General features: G+C 44.9%; 2 protein-coding genes and 1 long non-coding RNA gene across 4 annotated transcripts in view; 1 reads left to right on the top strand and 2 right to left on the bottom strand.

Moving 5' to 3' along the window:
• LOC130185187 (caskin-2-like) overlaps window positions 1-5,175 on the bottom strand; it is a 50,628-nt gene extending 45,453 nt beyond the window's left edge. The window contains 1 exon segment of the mRNA XM_056401510.1: window positions 4,656-5,175. Coding sequence (XP_056257485.1) covers window positions 4,656-4,749 — 94 coding nt within the window. The 5' untranslated portion in view covers window positions 4,750-5,175.
• Window positions 5,176-10,990: 5,815 nt separating this feature from the next.
• On the bottom strand, window positions 10,991-19,087 carry st6galnac2 (ST6 (alpha-N-acetyl-neuraminyl-2,3-beta-galactosyl-1,3)-N-acetylgalactosaminide alpha-2,6-sialyltransferase 2). 2 transcript variants are annotated; one of them, XM_056400443.1, is made up of 9 exons: window positions 18,863-19,087; window positions 16,541-16,637; window positions 15,303-15,474; window positions 14,720-14,873; window positions 14,442-14,580; window positions 14,237-14,340; window positions 13,899-13,979; window positions 12,337-12,439; window positions 10,991-11,452 (listed from the first exon to the last, which is right to left on the bottom strand). In XM_056400443.1, exons 1-9 carry the CDS (start codon window positions 18,964-18,966, stop codon window positions 11,273-11,275), a joined length of 1,134 nt encoding a protein of 377 aa, XP_056256418.1. In that variant the 5' UTR covers window positions 18,967-19,087; the 3' UTR covers window positions 10,991-11,272. The 2 variants fall into 2 exon arrangements, with proteins under 2 accessions (XP_056256418.1, XP_056256420.1); XM_056400445.1 differs by lacking the exon at window positions 10,991-11,452 and adding an exon at window positions 12,670-12,802.
• On the top strand, window positions 15,421-16,477 carry LOC130184502 (uncharacterized). Its single transcript, XR_008830016.1, has 2 exons — window positions 15,421-15,557; window positions 15,648-16,477. It is a non-coding gene; the product is annotated as an uncharacterized LOC130184502 (long non-coding RNA).
• Window positions 19,088-20,645: the final 1,558 nt, after the last annotated feature.

Below are 20,645 nucleotides of genomic sequence, written 5' to 3' on the forward strand. Positions count from 1 at the left end.
GTCCATGAAATGTCTGAAAACAGAGAAAAGCTTGTTGTAATTTTCCACAGCTCGAGGCGACGTCTTCGAATCAGATGTGTCGATTAATCCGCTGATTATTTTATTTAAACATTTAAAGTTTCTCAGTGTTGAAGGTCACGTCCTCAACTTTCAAAAACCAGAAAAGAAAATATTCCTTATTATTTATAATAATGATAAAGAGAAAAAAGTGGGAGAACATTTTTCTGGCCGGTAGATTTCGGAAATCAAATTCTAGACTTTTTAAGGATTCGCAGAAACTGTGTGAAAGGACACTTCCTGGAGAAGCAGTGCGAGAGCTGTGGACCAATGAGACGAAGCCTTCACCTCGTGTCAGTGGATGTGTGTCGGCGTTTCTCAGAAGCGAAGTCAGGTTATCACATTAGGTGATTCTAACTCAATAGAGCGGCTGAGTCACAGTGTGCTGACTGTAGATGTGGAGGCCATGAGAATGAGATTCCCAGCATCTGATAAACAAAGAGCTGCGCCCCCCCCCCCTTCACTCAGAAACTGAGTCGATGTGTTTCCCCTGGTGCCAAGATCGCGGCCGTGTGATAGGCCGGTTCACAAAGCTGTGGCGTAACGTGGAGGTGATGGATTGGGCGTGTGGAGGTGGAGAACAATGGGTGGGTGCAGTGTGACAAACTGCAGGAAGTCCCTCAGGGAGACGCACCGTCTGTCTGAGGAGACGTCCACCGGGTCCGCGGCCTCCTCCGCACCTGCCGCTGACATGACGCCGGCGCTGCGCCCACGTCACGGTGGAGGTTATTATCATAACCAGGGTTCACGTTGACATCTGACATGGAGATGAAGTGGTTCAGACTCAGCAGCTTAGTGAAGCTGGGCTGTAGAGAAGCTGTGGAGTGGAACAGGAGGAGGCGGCGGACTGGAGCTACAGCGTCTTCAGGTCACGCACAGCGAGGGGGGCGGGGCTTCCTACGATTCAACCCCTGTCTCACTGATGTGAACTCAAGTCATTATCTTTCCCAACGTCCATGAGGCCGAGAATTAGCCGAAGACAGAAAGTGGAACAAATTTACAGAAACACAAACTTGACAAAATGTGAAAATGTCTGAACGATAAATTTAGATTCTTGATCGTCGACTTATTTCTGCCTTCGGTAGTTTCATGTCTGTCTGACATCAAAGCCTGGACATCGCGTCCACGTCTGGACGGATCAGAGACACGTCGTCCGCTGACCCGCCCTCGAACTCTTCACCTCCTGACACTCCTTCATTTATCCTCAGAGGTCAGAGGTCAGAGAGGACGCTGGACGCCGGCCGTGTGGACGGTCCCGTGACAGGTGAGAGGTTATCTGCCTGATAAAGGCCGACCTCCCGCCGGCCCCCGGGGGCCTCGGCCCGCCCCTTTTCCTGGTCACTCAAACAGCAAACAAAACCGACTGTCAGCAGAGAGGCGGCCGAGAGAGAGAGAGAGAGAGACAGAGAGAGAGAGAGAGAGAGACAGACAGACAGACAGAGAGAGAGAGAGAGAGAGAGAGAGAGAGAGAGACAGACAGACAGAGAGAGAGAGAGACAGAGAGAGAGAGAGACAGAGAGAGAGACAGACAGAGAAAGAGAGAGAGACAGAGAGAGAGAGAGAGAGAGAGAGTCTCATTGGCCTGTATATGAACATTAGGCTCCAGTATCAGACTCATTAAATCAACAGACCTGATGTTTATGGTTTTTGTTGGTTTCATTTCTTTTACATTATTTTATTATTTTTCTAAATATAAACGGAAAGAGCAAATTCAAAACCACGTTCCTTTTATTTTATAAAATTTGATTTAAATAAAACACATAGTCCGAAATAAGATTACAGCGCATCATCATGTGACTGGTACAAACCAACGACTGCAGCCTCTGTTTAAATCCACCTCACATTTAGTTTTTAGATCCTTCGAATCCAAACAGACCAACTCCATGTTTGGCTGGACCACGAGTTATATAAACAGGTGAGTTATATGAACAGGTGAGTTATATAAACAGGTGTCATGAAGGAGGAAATTAGACCAAAACAGTTTTTATACCAGGCTGTAAACATGTTTATTTCTCCTGTAAAGTTGGACATTTTAACATGGGAGTCTATGGGGACTGACTCACTGTTGGAGCCAGACTCTAGTGGTCGTTAGAGGAACTGCAGCTTCTGGTTTCAGCCCCAGAGGTTGTTGCTTGAATACAATGCGATGATGTCTTGAATCTGCTAATTAGCGTATTACGTCATCAATATTCAGCAGCTTTACTTTCTCCTGCCTGTAGATGTTTCCAGATGTTCCACAGCAGTCGTCAACTACATCTTCAATCGTTGAGACTCCGTCTGGATCTGGTCTGGTTTTAAGAAGTGTGCTGCTTCCAGCTTCAGATGTGAGTATATCTGAATAACTGGGTTCAGACTTCACCTTGAACTGTGAGAAACTACGACCGATGTACAGAAATAAACTGAGGTCCCGGGTCTGAGGGTCCATGAGGGTCTGAGGGTCCATGAGGGTCCATGAGGGTCCATGAGGGTCTGTGGGTCCATGAGGGTCCATGAGGGTCCGCACAGACTGGCCGTGTTCTGTCCAAGCATGTGTGATCCAGTATAAACAGGACTGTGTGCACGTCCCTGTAACCGGCTTCTTCCCCTGAGCCGGTGGACGAGTTACTCAGTGTGTGCAGGACAATGGCAGAGTGAAGCCGTGGTAAACACACACTACTGTAACTGGAGATAACAGCCATTGTAGAGGAGGACAATGGAATCTGGTCACCAGAGTCACTTCTCTCCTGTTTTCACTCTATAAGGAAATTCCTACAGTCCCATCGAGATGCAGAGAACTGCACCAGGAGCAAAACAAAACTACCTGATGAATTTTAACAACTACGTTTCCTCAAAGTGACTCAGAGACAAAGTCTTTTGTATTAATTAAACAATTTGTTTTCCTTCCTTCCTTCGTTCACTGCTCCGTTCTGTCAGTTATAAACAGGTTCATCCTAAAAGTCTTTAATGATAAATCAACGTGACAGGATATCAGCCTGATATGACTGTATTATCTAAACACACCTGAACATCAGCTGCTCGTCGGAGCTGATGGAAGCAGGTTTAGGCTCCGTCCACACCGCTACGTTTTCCTTTTAAAACGCTGTTTACACCGGCTCGCACACGCTCAGTGCAGGTGAATGGTGTGTGTGTTCAGGTGTGGTAGAGTTGTAGTGGTGAGCAAACGGACAGAGAGCTGCTTCTTTCCTTCAAATCTGAACTGGGATCTGCTGGTTTCACCATCATCATCATCATCATCATCATCATCATGGTGCATTTAGACAGAGAGGTTTAGTGGGTGTGGCGGCAGCAGGAGACAAAACTCAGCAAAAAGCCTGTTTGAGCAAGTTCAAGTCAAAGCTTCGTCTGACACAATCAAATCAACAATTATACGACTGAAAGTTCTCGTTCAGTTTAAAGTTTAAAGCAGCGGCTCCCGACCGTTTCCAAAATCTCTAAATGTTGGCGGTGCACACCGTGACCCTGTAGCAACACGGACGCCAGGTAATAACGATCCAACATTCAGGACTGAACTGAGAGCAGAGGAAGATCAGATTTTCTTCTTTGTTTGACGGGGGGCGGGGTTTCTGATGCTAACCAGCTAGCCATTTTGATCAGACTGAGCTAGCAAACAAGTATACAATGTGTTCCAGCTGGTGACAACATGAAAGTTCCCATCAATACCGTATCGCAGCGATAGAGCTGAATACAAGAAAAGTTTTCATTTCATTTCATTTTAAAACATTTAAAAATATTATATAAATATATATATATCACATCGTTTCGCCAAAATTGTACTGTTTTGCTTATGATTTGTCGGTCCACTTGTGATACCTTCCCACAGGTTGGGAACCAGATGTCCAGGTGTAGTGTGATTATAGATCAGCTCTAGCTTCTATATTAATACTGTGAAAGTATCAAAGCCTCAGTCCACAGAGAAATGCACACAGCCTGTATTCAGAAACTGAGCCTTAAAACCAGCCGTCAGGACTTCTGGAACTTTGTGATGTCACAACAAAGCAGTCACCAAGCCCCGCCCACCTGGACCCACCATCCAAACCTTGCAGGATTTGGTTTCTCTGAGTGTTTTTACCTGAAATCTGCTTTATTTTTATTGGATCACTCAGAAAACAGTCAGCCAATCAGAAGAGAGGCTCAGAGCCTCCTCTCTTCTGATTGGCTCACCGACCTGTTGTTACTAGAGCTGCAGAGAGAAGCCTGAGAGAGGAGATGTAAAACTACACTGAGATGGTTTTTATATCTTCTGATGGATCAACACTTCAAATAAAACACAGAAGAAGTGTCTTTAAATCTTATCACACTTTTCAATAAATAAATAATCCCATATAATTTACCTGACAACAGCTGCAACAACCAATGACATCAGACCAGACAGTCAATAAACCAAACTGACCAAAGTCCAGTCCAGAAATCCAGAATTGTTAAACTGGTTAAACTGGAATGAGTCCAGACAAACATGGCGACTAAAGTAGAATAAAGGAAAAGTCACGTCCAGAGTTTCAGCATCAGGTTCAGAGTGTTTGAAATCAGTCTCCGTGTAAATAAAGACAGTGTAAACAGGACCACAGGTGAGCAGCAGAGGACAGGTGAGGGTCACTTACTGTTCCTGTTGGTCTTGAGCTTGGACAGCAGCTTCTGAGTGGACAGCAGGTCTCCGCTCTTCACCGCCTGCAGCAGGTCCTGCTCCTTCCCCATGCTCCCGCGCCTCCTTCGCTTTGAACCAACTTTATTTAAAATCTCCTCAGAGCCTCCTCATGCTGAGCGCCGGAGACATGGACCTGCCTCAGGTGAGACTCCGCCCCCCCGCTTCCTGTTTCTGACGCTCAGCTGACAGCCAGGAAACGAGCGGTGAACAATCCTCAGAGACGGAAAAACTCTTCTGTTGCTTAATTTCCTGCTCAGACTTTTCTTCTTCTCAGTTTTTATTTTGGTGGGAGACGTTGTTTGCAGGGTCAGCCGGAGGGGGGGGTGGAGGTTTGTAGAGCTCCTGACAGGAGGAGGTGGGGGGGGGGGGGGGCGGTGTGGTCAGGACTGAGAGTCTGAGAGGGAAAAGAAACGAGAAAAACAGATCAGTTCATTTATCAGTCGTCCAGACTGGAAACCACAGCAGCTCCCTGTCTGCGGAGAAACCAGAGAGACTCCGGTCCAGTTCTTCATCACACCCACATCCTCTTCCTCATCCTCTTCCTCATCAAACCTATCACAGCTCAGTCTGGACTCAGGCTTCTGTGACCTCCCACCTTTATGGCGCACCTCCTTTCTCTATCAGCGACAACAGAAGCAGCTTAAACGTAACACCTCATCATTCATGCCCCGAGATCAATTATCTTCATCACCGATCATCCACTTGATCAATCGATCAACTGTGACGTCACGTCAGAGAACTGAAGCTCCACACACTCATCCATCCCTTCATGAACCAGCTGATTCATCAATAAAAGAATCAGCAGATTAATCCATGACAGAAAGTAACTTGATGCTGAGCAGAAGGTTTTTATATTAATATTTATTCATGTTTCTTCCTCTGTTCTTTACCTTCTTATATAAATACTGTTTTATACATGTATATGTAATCATCCATCCACCTGTCATCCACCTGTCATCCACCTGTCATCCATCCACCTGTCATCCATCCACCTGTCATCCATCCATCCACCTGTCATCCACCTGTCATCCATCCATCCATCCATCCACCTGTCATCCACCTGTCATCCATCCATCCCTCCATCCACCTGTCATCCATCCACCTGTCATCCATCCACCTGTCATCCATCTGTAATCCATCCATCCACCTGTCATCCATCCATCTGTCATCCATCCATCCATCCATCCACCTGTCATCCATCCATCCATCCATCCACCTGTCATCCATCCATCCATCCATCCATCCATCCATCTGTCATCCATCTGTCATCCATCCATCCACCTGTCATCCATCCATCCATCCATCCACCTGTCATCCATCCATCCATCCATCCATCCATCCATCTGTCATCCATCTGTCATCCATCCATCCATCTGTCATCCATCCATCCATCCATCCACCTGTCATCCATCCATCCATCCACCTGTCATCCATCCATCTGTCATCCATCCATCCAGGTTGTTCCTGCTGTGATCAGGTTGATGTTTGTTCATGTTGTTATTAGACTCTTTAACAGACCAACGATCACAGGTCAAAGGTCAGGTCTCTGTTCTCAGCTCTGATTCGTTCATCAGAAACTCTCAGTTTAACTCTGTGAACACAGTAGTTAGTCTGATGTTACTGATCATCAGGAGGTGAGCGACGTGTCCTGCAGACCTGCAGTAAGAGGACTCACCTGTCACAGGTGAGATCAGCGCTGTGAACCAGCAGTGACGGAGAGTGGGAGCTGGAGGACGCTTTAATTACAGCTCAGCAGAACTTCAAACACAAACAACTGGTGAAGGATCCACCAGCGGGTCGGTCTCTGCTGTGTAAACAGAGCCGGGGCTTCCAGAGCTCTGCGCCAAACTCCGCCCACTTATTTCACACTTTTAAAGCAGGAGAAGAAATGAAATCACCTGACGTGCGGGGCCCCGTCCTGCTCTGCTGCTGCCCTCAGGGCTCCGTGATAGATTACACACTCACTTCGGCCATGCACACACTTCATGTCAACTCCAGAGCAGCTACTTAAACTCTTCCAGCCCAGTGGAGAGGCTCCGCTCCTCCACACAGGAGGAAGGAGGTGTCACAGCTTCATCTCTGCTCCACTTTTCCTGCACACAACTGACATCACTGTTGACAGTCCTGATCTCTGCATGAAAACATGATCACGGCTGCAGCTCCGCGGCCTCACACACTCTGTTTCCATATAAACAAGAAGAGTGTTTTGAGGAGCCGGATCACAGAGTCCAGAGAGAGACACTGGTCTGCTCCCTGATCCTGCTCCTGTTCCCTGTTCCTGCTCCCTGATCCTGTTCCTGCTCCCTGTTCCTGCTCCCTGCTCCCTTTCCTGTTCCTGCTCCTGCTCCCTGCTCCTGTTCCCTGTTCCTGCTCCCTGCTCCCTGATCCTGCTCCTGTTCCTGCTCCCTGTTCCTGCTCCTGTTCCCTGTTCCTGCTCCTGCTCCTGTTCCTGCTCCCTGTTCCTGCTGCCTGTTCCCTGTTCCTGCTCCCTGTTCCTGCTCCCTGTTCCCTGTTCCTGCTCCCTGTTCCTGCTCCCTTTCCTGTTCCTGCTCCTGCTTCCTGTTCCTGCTCCCTGTTCCTGCTCCCTTTCCTGTTCCTGCTCCTGCTCCCTGTTCCTGCTCCTGCTCCCTGTTCCTGCTCCCTGTTCCTGCTCCCTGTTCCTGCTCCCTGTTCCTGCTCCTGTTCCCTGTTCCTGCTCCTGCTCCCTGTTCCTGCTCCCTGTTCCTGCTCCCTGTTCCTGCTCCCTGTTCCTGCTCCTGTTCCCTGTTCCTGCTCCCTGATCCTGCTCCTGTTCCCTGTTCCTGCTCCCTGTTCCTGCTCCCTGATCCTGCTCCTGTTCCCTGTTCCTGCTCCCTGTTCCTGCTCCCTGCTCCCTGATCCTGCTCCCTGTTCCTGCTCCCTGTTCCTGCTCCTGCTCCTGCTCCCTGCTCCCTTTCCTGTTCCTGCTCCCTGTTCCTGCTCCCTGTTCCTGCTCCTGCTCCCTGTTCCTGCTCCCTGTTCCTGCTCCTGCTCCTGTTCCTGCTCCCTGTTCCTGCTCCTGCTCCCTGCTCCTGCTCCCTGTTCCTGCTCCCTGTTCCTGCTCCTGCTCCTGCTCCCTGCTCCTGCTCCCTGCTCCTGCTCCCTGTTCCTGCTCCTGCTCCCTGTTCCTGCTCCCTGTTCCTGCTCCTGCTCCCTGCTCCTGCTCCCTGCTCCTGCTCCCTGCTCCTGCTCCCTGTTCCTGCTCCCTGCTCCTGCTCCTGCTCCCTGCTCCTGCTCCCTGTTCCTGCTCCTGCTCCTGCTCCCTGCTCCCTTTCCTGTTCCTGCTCCCTGTTCCTGCTCCCTGCTCCTGCTCCTGCTCCCTGCTCCTGCTCCCTGTTCCTGCTCCTGCTCCTGCTCCTGTTCCTGCTCCTGCTCCCTGTTCCTGCTCCTGTTCCTGTTCCTGTTCCTGCTCCCTGCTCCTGCTCCCTGTTCCTGCTCCTGCTCCCTGCTCCTGCTCCCTGTTCCTGCTCCTGCTCCTGCTCCTGCTCCCTGTTCCTGTTCCTGCTCCTGCTCCTGCTCCCTGTTCCTGCTCCTGCTCCCTGTTCCTGCTCCCTGTTCCTGCTCCCTTTCCTGTTCCTGCTCCCTGTTCCTGCTCCCTGTTCCTGCTCCTGCTCCCTGTTCCTGCTCCCTGTTCCTGCTCCTGCTCCTGCTCCTGCTCCCTGTTCCTGCTCCTGCTCCCTGCTCCTGCTCCCTGTTCCTGCTCCTGCTCCCTGTTCCTGCTCCTGTTCCTGCTCCTGCTCCTGCTCCTGCTCCTGCTTTGTTTTCCTGGTTACAACTTGTTTCATTACATAACCCGGCAGCCACAGAGGAGCGCAGGGCGTAAGCAGAGCTGTCAGTCCCATTTACACCGATCATGTCCCCCTTTCTCTTCCACCTCCCTCAGGCATTTTGTATTCTCTCTGCATTCATGACAAAAGGAACAATACTCATAAATTTCACTTTGACACTGCAGGGACTCCGAGTGTCAGTGAAGTGGAAATGAATAAAGCATTTTATTGCTCACAAACAAAAATCCCTTGACATTTATTGCTCTGAAGTGAAAGTGAGAGGGGGGCATGATGAAGTATTTTATCACTTTTAACAATTGTTGAGTCTCTGATTGTGAATCTGTTTGGGTGCGTTTACTCTGTTTAATTACAAGCCAGAGTAAAAGTCTGAATAATGCAAACAAGATCTGTCTTGATTTAATCTGACATGTCTCCTTCTTTGTAATATTCAGTTTCTCTCATGCCAGCCTCCATTTGAAAATCTTCTGATTTAGTATTCCCATGTTGATCAAACACATAAAACAAACAAATTAAATGTGACTCCAGGTTTCTCAGAATAAACCAGAGTCTGTCTCCAAATCGGGACAACGTCATGTGCAGGTACCGCCAAACCTCTGTCCCTGCAGGTGTTGTTTTTAATTAAGCACAGTGACGACAGGCAGGTAAGCAGCACTGAGCCGAATCTAACTTGAGATTTTACTGAATTTTTAAGTCTCGTTTCGTGATGTTAAAATACGCCGAATTGAAGATTTGTTTCCAAAGACACAGAAAAGTGATTATTGGTATAATACAAAACACTTTTCACGATAAACGACTTCCAGGTGAAAGAGACGTGGAGGGAGTTCGGCGAGAAGTTCGCTCCGCACCGGGGAATGTGGCGTTTGGCGGCCGGAGTCTGGCATGTAAACAGACCGGAGAGAAACACACCAGCTCCGACCTTTGTACCGACGCCACTTCACGCACTTGTACGGACCGTTTTGTTTTTTTTTTTTCCTTCCCATCAATCCACAGCTGTAAGAAGAAGAAGAAACTCATTTCACACGGGACTCACCTTTTGTTTTTCCAGGTGTGCCAGAAACTTTTCACCCGCCCGAGTGTTACCGGACCACGGTGGCAGTTTTGTGGGAAGACTCCGAGGGGCTGGCGAAGTGTCCCGAGTGTCGTTAATCCAGGAAAAATCGAGTTTCCGTTGAGTTTTTTAATTCCACGAGTATTATCTTCCAACAGTATAACGATGTAATTTCACCCGTACGCAGAATTAACGCAAGAATTGCGTGTATTTTTAGGACTTTCGGACTTTATCCGACTCTTCGGTGCCGAACGTTCCTCCGGCTTTTCCCTCCGCGCCGTGAATGCCACATTTATTCCGCTGGATTCTCCAGTATGTGGTACACGGTGTCAATGTACCGTGAACACAACACAGAACATCCGGCTGGAAGTTTCAAAATAAAACCTTTTTTTTTTTTTTTTCTCTTTTCGAACGTTGACGTAATCTGACCACGACGTCCGGAGCTTTCACTCGAGATACACGACCTTCATGAAGAGATGGGTGAAAATATTCACTCACTATTTGCAGAGTATATTTGATAATTGAATATTTAATTAAAATGCATGATTTTTGGATATTGTTGTGTTATCTGCTGAAAAAAACAAGAATTTACTTTTAAATATACAAACATGTTTAATAGATTCTTCAGACATACTTTTAAGATAAACCTATAGGTTTAATCTGGCGTGTAGTTGGCAAAATCTAAATTTGCATTAACTATGATTAAACAACTTTTCTTCTTTCTGGATTCACTGATAAAAGCCAAATTTAAATACACACATGTACTTGTTTTGGAAATTGCTCTAGACGTTTCAGTTCCTGACATTTCCATCTCTCATCAGGGAACAATAGTGTCAACATTTTATTATAGTTTATTACTTTTGCATTGTTCTATTCTACATATTTTTCTGCTATTTCCGTTCATGTATCTACTGCTCTAATGTCTGAGTATATTACTGGATGGTTGTCTACGCTAAAATAAATGTTTTGACACTATTTTCAATCATTGGAAGAGACGGGAATGCGACAATGACCGTGCTTTTATTTGGAAGAATCAGTCGCCCTGTTTCCGGTTACTTTCCTGCTCTCGTCGGGCAGTTTAACGCAACACGCTCGCCCCGCCCACTGGATCTAATCTCTTGTTCCTGTAAGAGAGAGGAGCTGCTTTATTTGATTATCTTTAACTGTCACCTCTTCACCAGAGTTTCACATATTCACACTTCACTTGAAGATGCGTTCACTGACTTTGGCGCCACTGGGCGTTCGGCGGGAACGAGCTGTAAACACAACATTAACATATATATTCTCAGTTTATCGAGCAGATGTGTCTCTAACAGCTGTTTTATTTCCACATCCAGCAGCTGCACAGCAACATGATGATGTTAATGTGGACTTTAAGATCATTTCTCACTATTTCATCACTAATGTAATATTTTTGATAGAAGCAAAGTATAATAATTAAATTAAATTCAAATTTAATTCAATGATATCAGTGCAGACAGAAAATAACATCAACATATTAATATACAAAATAGAAGAAACGCAGCATCATTCAATATAAAACAAACTTAACTCCTTTTTACAACTTCACTTCACTTCAGGTAAAAATTCAGGCAGGAACGTGGGACCTTTGGGAACATCGGGATCTTTCCAGACAAATGAAATAAGTTCCTGTGTTTTTAATAAAGCAGCACCGGAGCTGCCTCCACTCCGGAGCCCTTCTCCTCTCCACCTCCTCCGTCAGCCGCCCCCCCTCCTCTGGTACAACCTGACGACCCTGCGGAGGTGCAGCGCCTCCCACAGCCGGCTCTCCATCCGGAGGTCGTGGTTGGCGAAGAACCTCAGAGGCCTCCTCGCGGAGTCGTAGTAATGGTCGGAGAACGCGGCGTAGTTCCTGGTGATGAAGCCGTAAGCAGAAACCTGCAGCACAAACAGGAAGTCAACATTTTTCACCTTTCACATTTTTACAAATGAAAAGAATCCGAGGAGATTATTAACTGCTCCTGTCTGAGAAAACAAATACAAACATCACAGTCATAAAGAGCAACTTTCTCTATGATTCCAAAGCAGATTTATGGACATTTACACATAAATATAATGATTTCCTCAGAAAATATAAGTGACACTCAATCTTTAAATATGTGTGTGTTCAGAAAAGAAGAAGAAGAAAATAGAAAAAGAGAAAAAAGAAGTGGGACATTTTACATGTCAGCGCCCCCTGGAGGACAAACTGTGTCATCTCAGACAGAGTGAACTGTCCGCACAGAACAACAGCTGTAGATTAATATAAAGAAGGATGTTGCTACTCTGTCCAAACCTCAAAATAATAATAATAATAATAATAATAATAATAATAAAAACAGCAACAATAATAATAATGATAATTAAAGGAAAAGCAGTTCATCTTCTTTGCAGAAGCTGAATGAAATGTTTGAATAACGACTTCCTGTTAGTTTAATTAATAAACAAAACTTCTTCGAGCTTCATGAAATGAAGTGTGTGTGTGTGTGTGCGTGTGTGCGTGTGCGTGTGTGTGCGTGTGTGTGCGTGTGTGTGTGCGCGTGTGTGTGTGTGCGTGTGTGCATGTGTGCGTGTGTGTACGTGCGTGTGTGTGTGCGCGTGTGAGTGTGCGTGTGTGTGTGTGCATGTGTGTGTGCGTGTGCATGTGTGTGTGTGCGTGCGTGCATGTGTGTGTGTGCGTGTGTGCATGTGTGCGTGTGTGTGTGTGTGCGTGTGTGCGTGTGTGTGTGTGCGTGTGTGTGTGTGCGTGTGTGTGCGTGTGTGTGCGTGTGTGTGTGTGTTACCTGGTCACAGGTGTGCAGGGCGGTCAGCAGCATCAGAGCCCCGGTGCTCGGCATGTACAGGTGACGAGTCCGGACGTTGGTCAGCAGAGGAGACTGAAGGAAACTGAGACGTAATAAAATATATGTAGCCCTAGGTTGTTTTAATACACCCTGGCCTTATTGTAATAATAATTTGAGATGGTAAAAGTTCATATTGTGTTTCAAAATGAGTGTATTTTGATTGAGGTGTTGAGTTTGATATGAAGAATGAGTGTATCACTTTAAATAGATAGGTTGCAGAGTAAATACATGTGCTTCTGTGTGTTACCTTGTGGGGGAGAGAGCACAACTTACCTTGTTTATTTTATTTTAAAGGTGATTGGCTGTTTGTAAAGTCATGTGATTTAGCTGTGTTGTAATTGGAAAAGGGGCGGGACAAATAGAAAAAAGGGAGAGAGAGCGCAAAAGACGAGGAGCAGGAGGAGAGCTGTAGCGGCAGAAAAAGAAGAAACGGGATGTAAAAAGAGTTGTAAAAGTATAAGTTTTGGAGTTGTCGTAACAGTTGAGGCTGTAGAAAATAGAGTCTAAAACTGAGAGACAATTGTTCATGTGAAGCGCCGGAGGAGAAAAGGTTTTTCTCCTGCTAAAAGTTGGTCTTCAGGAGGAGCTTTAGGAGTTCACCTGCGGCCGTGTCTGTTTCCCGAGGGAGAAAGGACATTTTCTTCATGTCAGCTAAGGACCACTAGTGGAGGGAGGGAGACGGTTTGGTGTATTATTATTGGTGTATTGCCTGGTTGGTGGATCTGGAGCATTGCAACCTGCGAGTTTTCAGCTCGGCTACTGCTTCAACTCGGCTAGTGTTTCTGCACATCATTCTCTTCCCGCCACCCTACAGACACTGTGACTCCAACTCTGCTATAAACTGTGAGTATTCGCCGTTGGTTTTGCTCGGCTAGAGTGAAGCGGCCTGTTTTGGCCTCTACGATCCCGAGTTCCTACAGGCCTGCAACGTGGGGTTATTTTCTTTACTTGACATTTTTGCCGGCTTGTGTGAGTGTGTGAGTGTGTGGGCCCATTACTCTAATATTATATTTCACTGTTAAACAAAAGGTATTTTAAAAGGTGTGTTATAGGTTGAATTAAAAACAAAGGAAATATTTCATTATACTGAGATAAAATTTGTTAAAAGAGTAAAGTTCATTTAAAAGTTGTGAAAGTATCTCCTCTGAGAGGGTCGTTATTTTCGTTTTAGTTAATAAATGTATCTAATGTGAGAGAAGTTGTTTGTGATATCTAGTAGTTATAATTCATAATTTACGGTAAGAAGTCTTGGTAAAAAGGAAAAGAGTTTAATTTTGAGTCACTGATTTTAAAGAGCTTAATTAAAAAACACAAGGGGGAAATACAAGTAATGAACACAGGGCCCTGCCTATGGTAAAGGTAAAGAAAGGGTTACATATAAATATTGTAATAAATATGTGACATATAGATAAATTATCGATCTATATGTATAAAATATATCTAATCGAAATCCCCAAACTGTCTCTGAGTTTTGATTCTGACGGACGTAAAGAAACTTTCACCTGTGAGTCACGTAGGAAATAAAACCCGGGTGGAGAAACTTGAAGCTCTCAGCTGGTTTGTGACCGAAATACTTCCAGGGCCTGTTGGACAAGACACAACATCTGGATAAACAACAACAACAAGAACAACATCTGGACACGTGTACTGCAACACGGGACCTGGTCCAGGTAAGATGGAAAACACGGAGAAACAACAGCAGCAAATAAAGGTGAGACTAACACAGACTAAAAGCTCCCGAGTCTTTAAGGAAACACCTCATCTTCATTTACAGTCTGTGATTGGTTCTCTCCCACAGCGTAACCTTGGATACCAGCATCCAAGTCCTCACACCGCTCACCTGTCCCCCTTGTCTCTCCCTGAGCCGACGGTCCGACCCCGAACAGCCGCTGCCATCATCACGTAGTCTCTGAGGTCTGACGGGATGAAGACGTACTTTATGTCCTGCAGAAGAAGAAGAGAGAGGGAGTGTGTGTGTGTGTGTGTGTGTGTGTGTGTGTGTGTGTGTGTGTGTGTGTGTGTGTGTGTGTGTGTGTGTGTCTCACGGCGCTCTGAGGGATCCTGGTGAAGCCGTCAGCTCGGTACAGGTTCAGGCCGTTCTTCATGGTGTTTGTGGTGAAGCCGTAGAAGGAAATCTTCGTCCCCACGTCGTCTTCAAATCCTCTGATCACCGCTCCGTTCATCCTGAACAACAAGGAGCAGTGTGTCAATCAGTGACGTGATTTCAGCCAATCACAGACGGCGTGCTGCTGGATGAGGAAGTTCAAGGTGAATCAGGTGGAAGGTGGAATCAGGTAACGTCTGGAGGCGTCTTCAGTCTCACCTGAAGACGAGGTCGTGGCCGTCGATGCTCCTCCCCTGTCCCGACCCTCGGAGGATGCCTCCGTTCCCGACCACAGCGCAGCGAACACACCTGCCAGGTGAGCCGCGCTCGAAGAGCCGAGAGGTGTTGAGGAGGGAGAGGGCGGAGCCGACGGCTGGAGAGAACAACAGCAAACCAACGTCATCGACGACGGTTTCCTCTGGTCTGACGTGAAGAACTGAGTCTGGATTCTTCTTCTAAGATGCTATAACATTTATCTACGGCTGTCGCCATGGTAACAAGTCCTCAACCCAAACCTGCAGTAGTGCAGCTTGACCCGCAACATGATCAATAATCTATATTTATTCCTCTGCACCTTGACACAACTTCTTCAAATTTGGCACAAACATTCCCTAAGACTCAAGGATGAACTGATTAGAGTTTGGGGGTCAAAGGTCAAAGGTCACGGTCACGGTGACCTCAGAAAACACACAAATGCTTCATATTTTCTCCGGCTAAACAGGGCTGTAACCTGAACTAGTCTGAGTGGCGGAGGGATACGACCACGAGGACGTGATTCTAGTTCTCTATATTTTTAGCGTACCGTCGACAGGAAGTCCCTTCCAGCCGTACGGCGGCGCCTGCTTCTTCAGCTCCTCCCAGGCGGGTTTGGAGAAACTTCCGGCCCACTGAAGGACCGACCCCGAGAACCTGAACCTGGTCCTGAGGAGGGGGTCGCGCCTCACTGCTCTCCTCAGAGAACATGGAGCTTCTACCTGCAAACAAACATTCAAACAAACTACCATCACCGACGTCTCCAGGTCTCCAAACCACCTGCAACATGTTTGTCTCACTGCAGGTGTTTACAGAGGGTTGTTTACATCTTTACATGTTTACAGCGGCTACATCACTTATTGATCTCTGATCATTTCATCTCTCTCTCTCCCAGCTGCTGCTTCAACATCAAACACCGACCACAAGAATGATTAGTTTTACAGAGTAAATTCACAGTGTGGATCAGACTGGTTCCTGCTGGGGTTTAAATGTTGTTTAAAGCAGAAATAAATGATATTTTTGTAAGTAAACACAGGATGCGTTCAGGTACAGCAGGAAACAGGGAGAAGTTTGAGGAATATAGTGTAAACAACTGTTTTCTTATAGTGTAATTAAAGAGTAAAACAGGTTCACGTCGTATTACTGACCCTTTACTTTCAGTAACAAACATTAATGTTGCGTGGAAGAAATGAAAAACAGAATAAAGTCATGTATAATAAAACATATAGACGTAGGAGGATCAAACATGACTTTAATATTTCATGAGGAAGATGCTGATTTTTTATTTCATTTCTTTTGATTGTTTGTTTCTTGATTATTTTACTCTTTAATTACTCAATCAGAAAACACTAATCCCCCCAAACTTCTCCTTTGTTCCCAGTACTGCACCTGTAGTCTCCAGGTGTTATTACTATTATCATCATTATCATCATTATTATTAAAAACATCTGAATGTGACACAGCATCTGTTTCATATTCTAAATATTTGTATTTTCTGTTTTCTTTGGTGGTTGAATGTGTTGTTATGATCTGATCAACTGGGAAATGTAATTACTTTGATTATTTGCTGTAAATCGGTTTCAAACTAAGAAATTTACAAAGACAGAAAAGTTCTGCAAAATGATTTCTGTGACAACTGGGAAAACAATCTGTTGAGGAAGACTGTGTGATGTGATCAAAAGCTCTGGAGCAGGAGTAAAGAAATAAAGTTTTATTATTAATGTACTTATCATGTAGATTATCAGATGTTTAAACAGCTGGATGAGACGCAGCAGCTGATTAACTCACCGTTTCTTCTTCTTCTTCCTGTGAAGCCGCTGGGACGAAGCTCCGGTCCCCCTCATCCTCAGCTGGAGTGTGGACGCTGCCCCCTGCTGTCTGCTCACTGACATCGCAACACAATCACACACAACAAGATCAATAAAACATCCTCATATTTAAACCTTAATGAGATGGACGTATGTCATTTATTATTCCCTGAAGCCCAAATGAACTTTATTAACCTGCAGAGATGTTGAGTTCACTGTCATAACAAAAAAAAAAAAAAGAAAAACTAGAAACAACAGCTAATGTTCACATTGAGAAGCTGGAACCAGAGAATATTTGGCTCTTTTTTGTGCTTAAACAATTAATCACTAATCAATTAATCCTGTAATATTTTCAGCTGCTGGCTGCTGGTCTGGTAAATCCGGCCCTGGCTGTTCGCCCACCCTCTCGCTCTCAAATTACACCTGAGCATTAGAGTTTAACTCATGTAAATGGGAAACACAATGGTGCTGTTCAGCTGAATGAACCAATAGAACGCTGAGGTGTCAGGTAACGTTTGTTCTCACGCTTGAGTTTTCACTCAGACTCGTCTCTGCCTGATCGCTATGACAACAACATTAAAACTCTTTCTGCTGTTCAACAGGAAACAGCTGTGGGACGATAATAAAGAAGTAATGATACATTTCACTGTAAGCTCACATATTTACATTTATACATATTTAATAAATGGGTGATAACAGATATATAATGTAGTTGTGAGCAGAGCTTGGTGTTTATTAATGTGTGTGGTCACAGCAAAACAAGAGCATGACAGGAGTATAAGTAGCAGCTGTTAGCGTAACTGCTTATTTCAATGTGGATTTAAATGCACATTAGCCACTTGAAAATTCAAGATGGCCGCCATTTCTTGCAAGAAAATATTACTTTTTGCAATAAATTCATCCACTAGTTTCTCACATGAATAATCCAGGTGTCAAATCATTTTAAGAAAGTAGAAGGTGAAATTTAAGACACTGTAAAAAATGAAATGAAAGTATATTTCAATAAAATATTATTCACAAAAAAGCTTGCTAACTAGCCTAGCACTAGCGAGTTAGCCTAGTGAGCTAATGTTAAAACAAGTTGACTGTCGACTGTGGCAGAACTTTTGGTTCTTCATTCATAATAAACAGTAAATACATAGGCTAAATTTGTTTTATGCAGAAATTGCTCACGACATATTAGAAATTACACAAATGGAGCTCAGTAAATTTAAGAGTTGTGAATTTGAGTCTAAAACAGGATTATGTTACAAAAAACTTCTGTATCTTCTGCCAGAAATGGCGGCCATCTTAAAGTTTTTCTCAGTCGCTTTGGTTCGTTTCTCAGATCAGAATTGAAATTCTCAAAACTACTTGTTCAATCTTCACATCATTGTGCCACTTGTGCAAATCATGAAAGCAGTTCCTCATTTCTTTGAACAAGTTGCAAATGCTTTGGTTCATCATGCAAATGATTCTGTACAATTCTCTGCTGTTTCCTACATTATCAGTTGCTTATGTTGATCAAAATGTATTATAATGGGTCTCTGTTGAATAGTCTCACCCCCCACAACATTTAGGCTATATATATATATATATATATATATATATATATATATATATATATAGCGAGGGTAATCCATGGTGTTTTGCTATTTGTACAAATTGTTTTGAGAAATTTACTTACTGTTTTGCAAATTTCGAGGATGATTCGAGAAATGAACCAAAGCGACTGAGAAAAACTGTAAAGTTTCAAGTGACTACCTGGATTAGAGGGATAAAAATACAAATACAGGTTCCAGGTCTGTTGCATCAAACTGATTTCACTCCCTCAAGAATCAACCAGATAAAATAAAAAGATAAATATACAGATACAAAAATACAAGATAACAGACATATGATTAATAATATGTGTCAGATATTGCAGTACGTTACAGATGCTGCAGTAGAAATGAGATGACAACAAGTTAAACACAAAAGATGGAACAAACTTTCTTTAAATCATCTCTTTTTTTTTAAACGTTTGGATCCAGAATCCAAAACTTCACTTTGACCAAACAGAATAAACATCAGATCAGATCAGATCAGATCAGATCGGATCAGATCTCCTTCAGTCACTGTGATCTCTCATTGTTTTCAACCTTTTTATTTCATAAAATTATTATTTAAAATGATTTCATTAGTCCAGACTGTTCGCTGTACAGAAAGAAAAACATTAGAAATAACAGTAAATAAATGTGGTATTATTGTAGTTTTATGTGCAGATCCCTTCAGGTCACCGACCCTGACCTGGAGCAGGACCAGGTGAGACCAGCCCACCTACCTGCCCGGTGTCACGTCGCTGGATTGTCCGTATAAGATGATGCACATGATGAAACTGAAAGTTCCCAAAAGGAACAAAACACATCTCATGGAGCACGTTCTCATTTTTCCTCTCAGGAGCTTTTTAAAATCTCCGACTTCTTCTTCGTCTTTTCCTGTTTTCTTGTCAGGTGTGCTCAGGTGAGACGCTGCGGCTAAAGTCCATTTCACAGCAGCGCATCGGGAGGGCGAGGAGGAGGGGGAGGAGGAAGAGGAGGGGGAGGAGGGGGAGGAGGAGGAGGAGGAGGGGGAGGAGGAGGAAGAAGAGGTGGTGGTGGTGGTTCAGGTGACAAACAGATAAATATCTGCGGGTTATTGTGATTCAGATCTCATGAATCAGGTGAGAATGTGGAAACAGCGACAGCGGCTCTGAGCAGGTTGTAACTCATTGCCTCACCTGGTCTGATCTCACCTGTTCACCCTGAAACAAACAAAGCAGACAGAGTAAACCCTGTTTCACCTGGCGGAGTTGCAGCAGGTGAAAACACGTGATTGTCAGAAACCTGTTTGTCCGGGGGGAGGGGGGGGGGGGAGGAGGAGGAGGAGGAGGAGCTGGGGTAGGGGAGGAGGAGGAGGTGGGGGAGGGGGAGGAGGAGGAGGAGGAATGGAGGAGGAGTGGGAGGGGGAGGAGGAGGAGGAGGGGGAGGAGGAGGAGGAGGAGGGGGAGGAGGAGGAGGAGAAGGAGGAGGAGGAGTGGGAGGGGGAGGAGGAGGAGTGGGAGGGGGAGGAGGAGGAGCAGGGGAGGAGGAGGAGGAGGAGGAGGAGGAAGAGGAAGAGGAGGTGGTGGTTCAGGTGACAAACAGATAAATATCTGCGGGTTATTGTGATTCAGATCTCATGAATCAGGTGAGAATGTGGAAACAGCAGGTTGTAAATCATTGCCTCACCTGGTCTGATCTCACCTGTTCACCCTGAAACAAACAAAGCAGACAGAGTAAACCCTGTTTCACCTGGCGGAGTTGCAGCAGGTGAAAACACGTGATTGTCATAAACCTGTTTGTCCGGGGGGGGGGGGGGTCACCTGTCGTGACGTCATTGTCAGGGCGGAGTCAGGGTCCAGGGGGAATTAGAATGTGACAGAACACTTGCTGTCTCATTGCTTTGCTACTAATACCATTATAATAGTAGAAGTAGTAAAAGTAGTACACTGTAAAAAAAATTCCTAATTTTACGGAAAATAACAGAATTTTACAGTAATTTTGTTTTTTTCAATTGTGTACAAAAGTGTGTCAATTAACAGCCAAACTTCTCCTTTAAGCATCATGCCAATAATAATAATTACATTTGTTTACCATTTCTGTAAAGACAAATTACTGTATTATTTATACTGTATTTCTTCTGCTTTCTTAAATGACAAACAAAACTGTGTAAAATTAGAGTAATTATCTGTAATTAAAAATGTAGCTTGTTATTATAAAGGTTAATGTTCATACGAACAATTTAAAGATTCTCTGTAATTTCAGGGTGAATCTGATTAGTTTTACATTTATGTGACTTCTACATTCAAACTTTGTGATTTCATTACATCAAACATTCACACTTATATCCCAGCATGCACTGGAAGGAAAGCAGGAAAATACTTTTCTTTTATAATTAAACAAACATTATACAAAACGAGGCAACTGTGTAATTGTACCTGACACCTGACGCCCCCCCCCCCCCCCCGATAAATATGGCAGTTAAAAAAGCTTCTTAAAGCCCAAAAATGACAAACAGTGACTGACATTTAGCAGATAATGCTAATG

The sequence above is a fragment of the Seriola aureovittata genome, chromosome 17 (assembly GCF_021018895.1).
Source record: "Seriola aureovittata isolate HTS-2021-v1 ecotype China chromosome 17, ASM2101889v1, whole genome shotgun sequence".
NCBI classification, from domain to species: Eukaryota; Metazoa; Chordata; class Actinopteri; order Carangiformes; family Carangidae; genus Seriola; species Seriola aureovittata.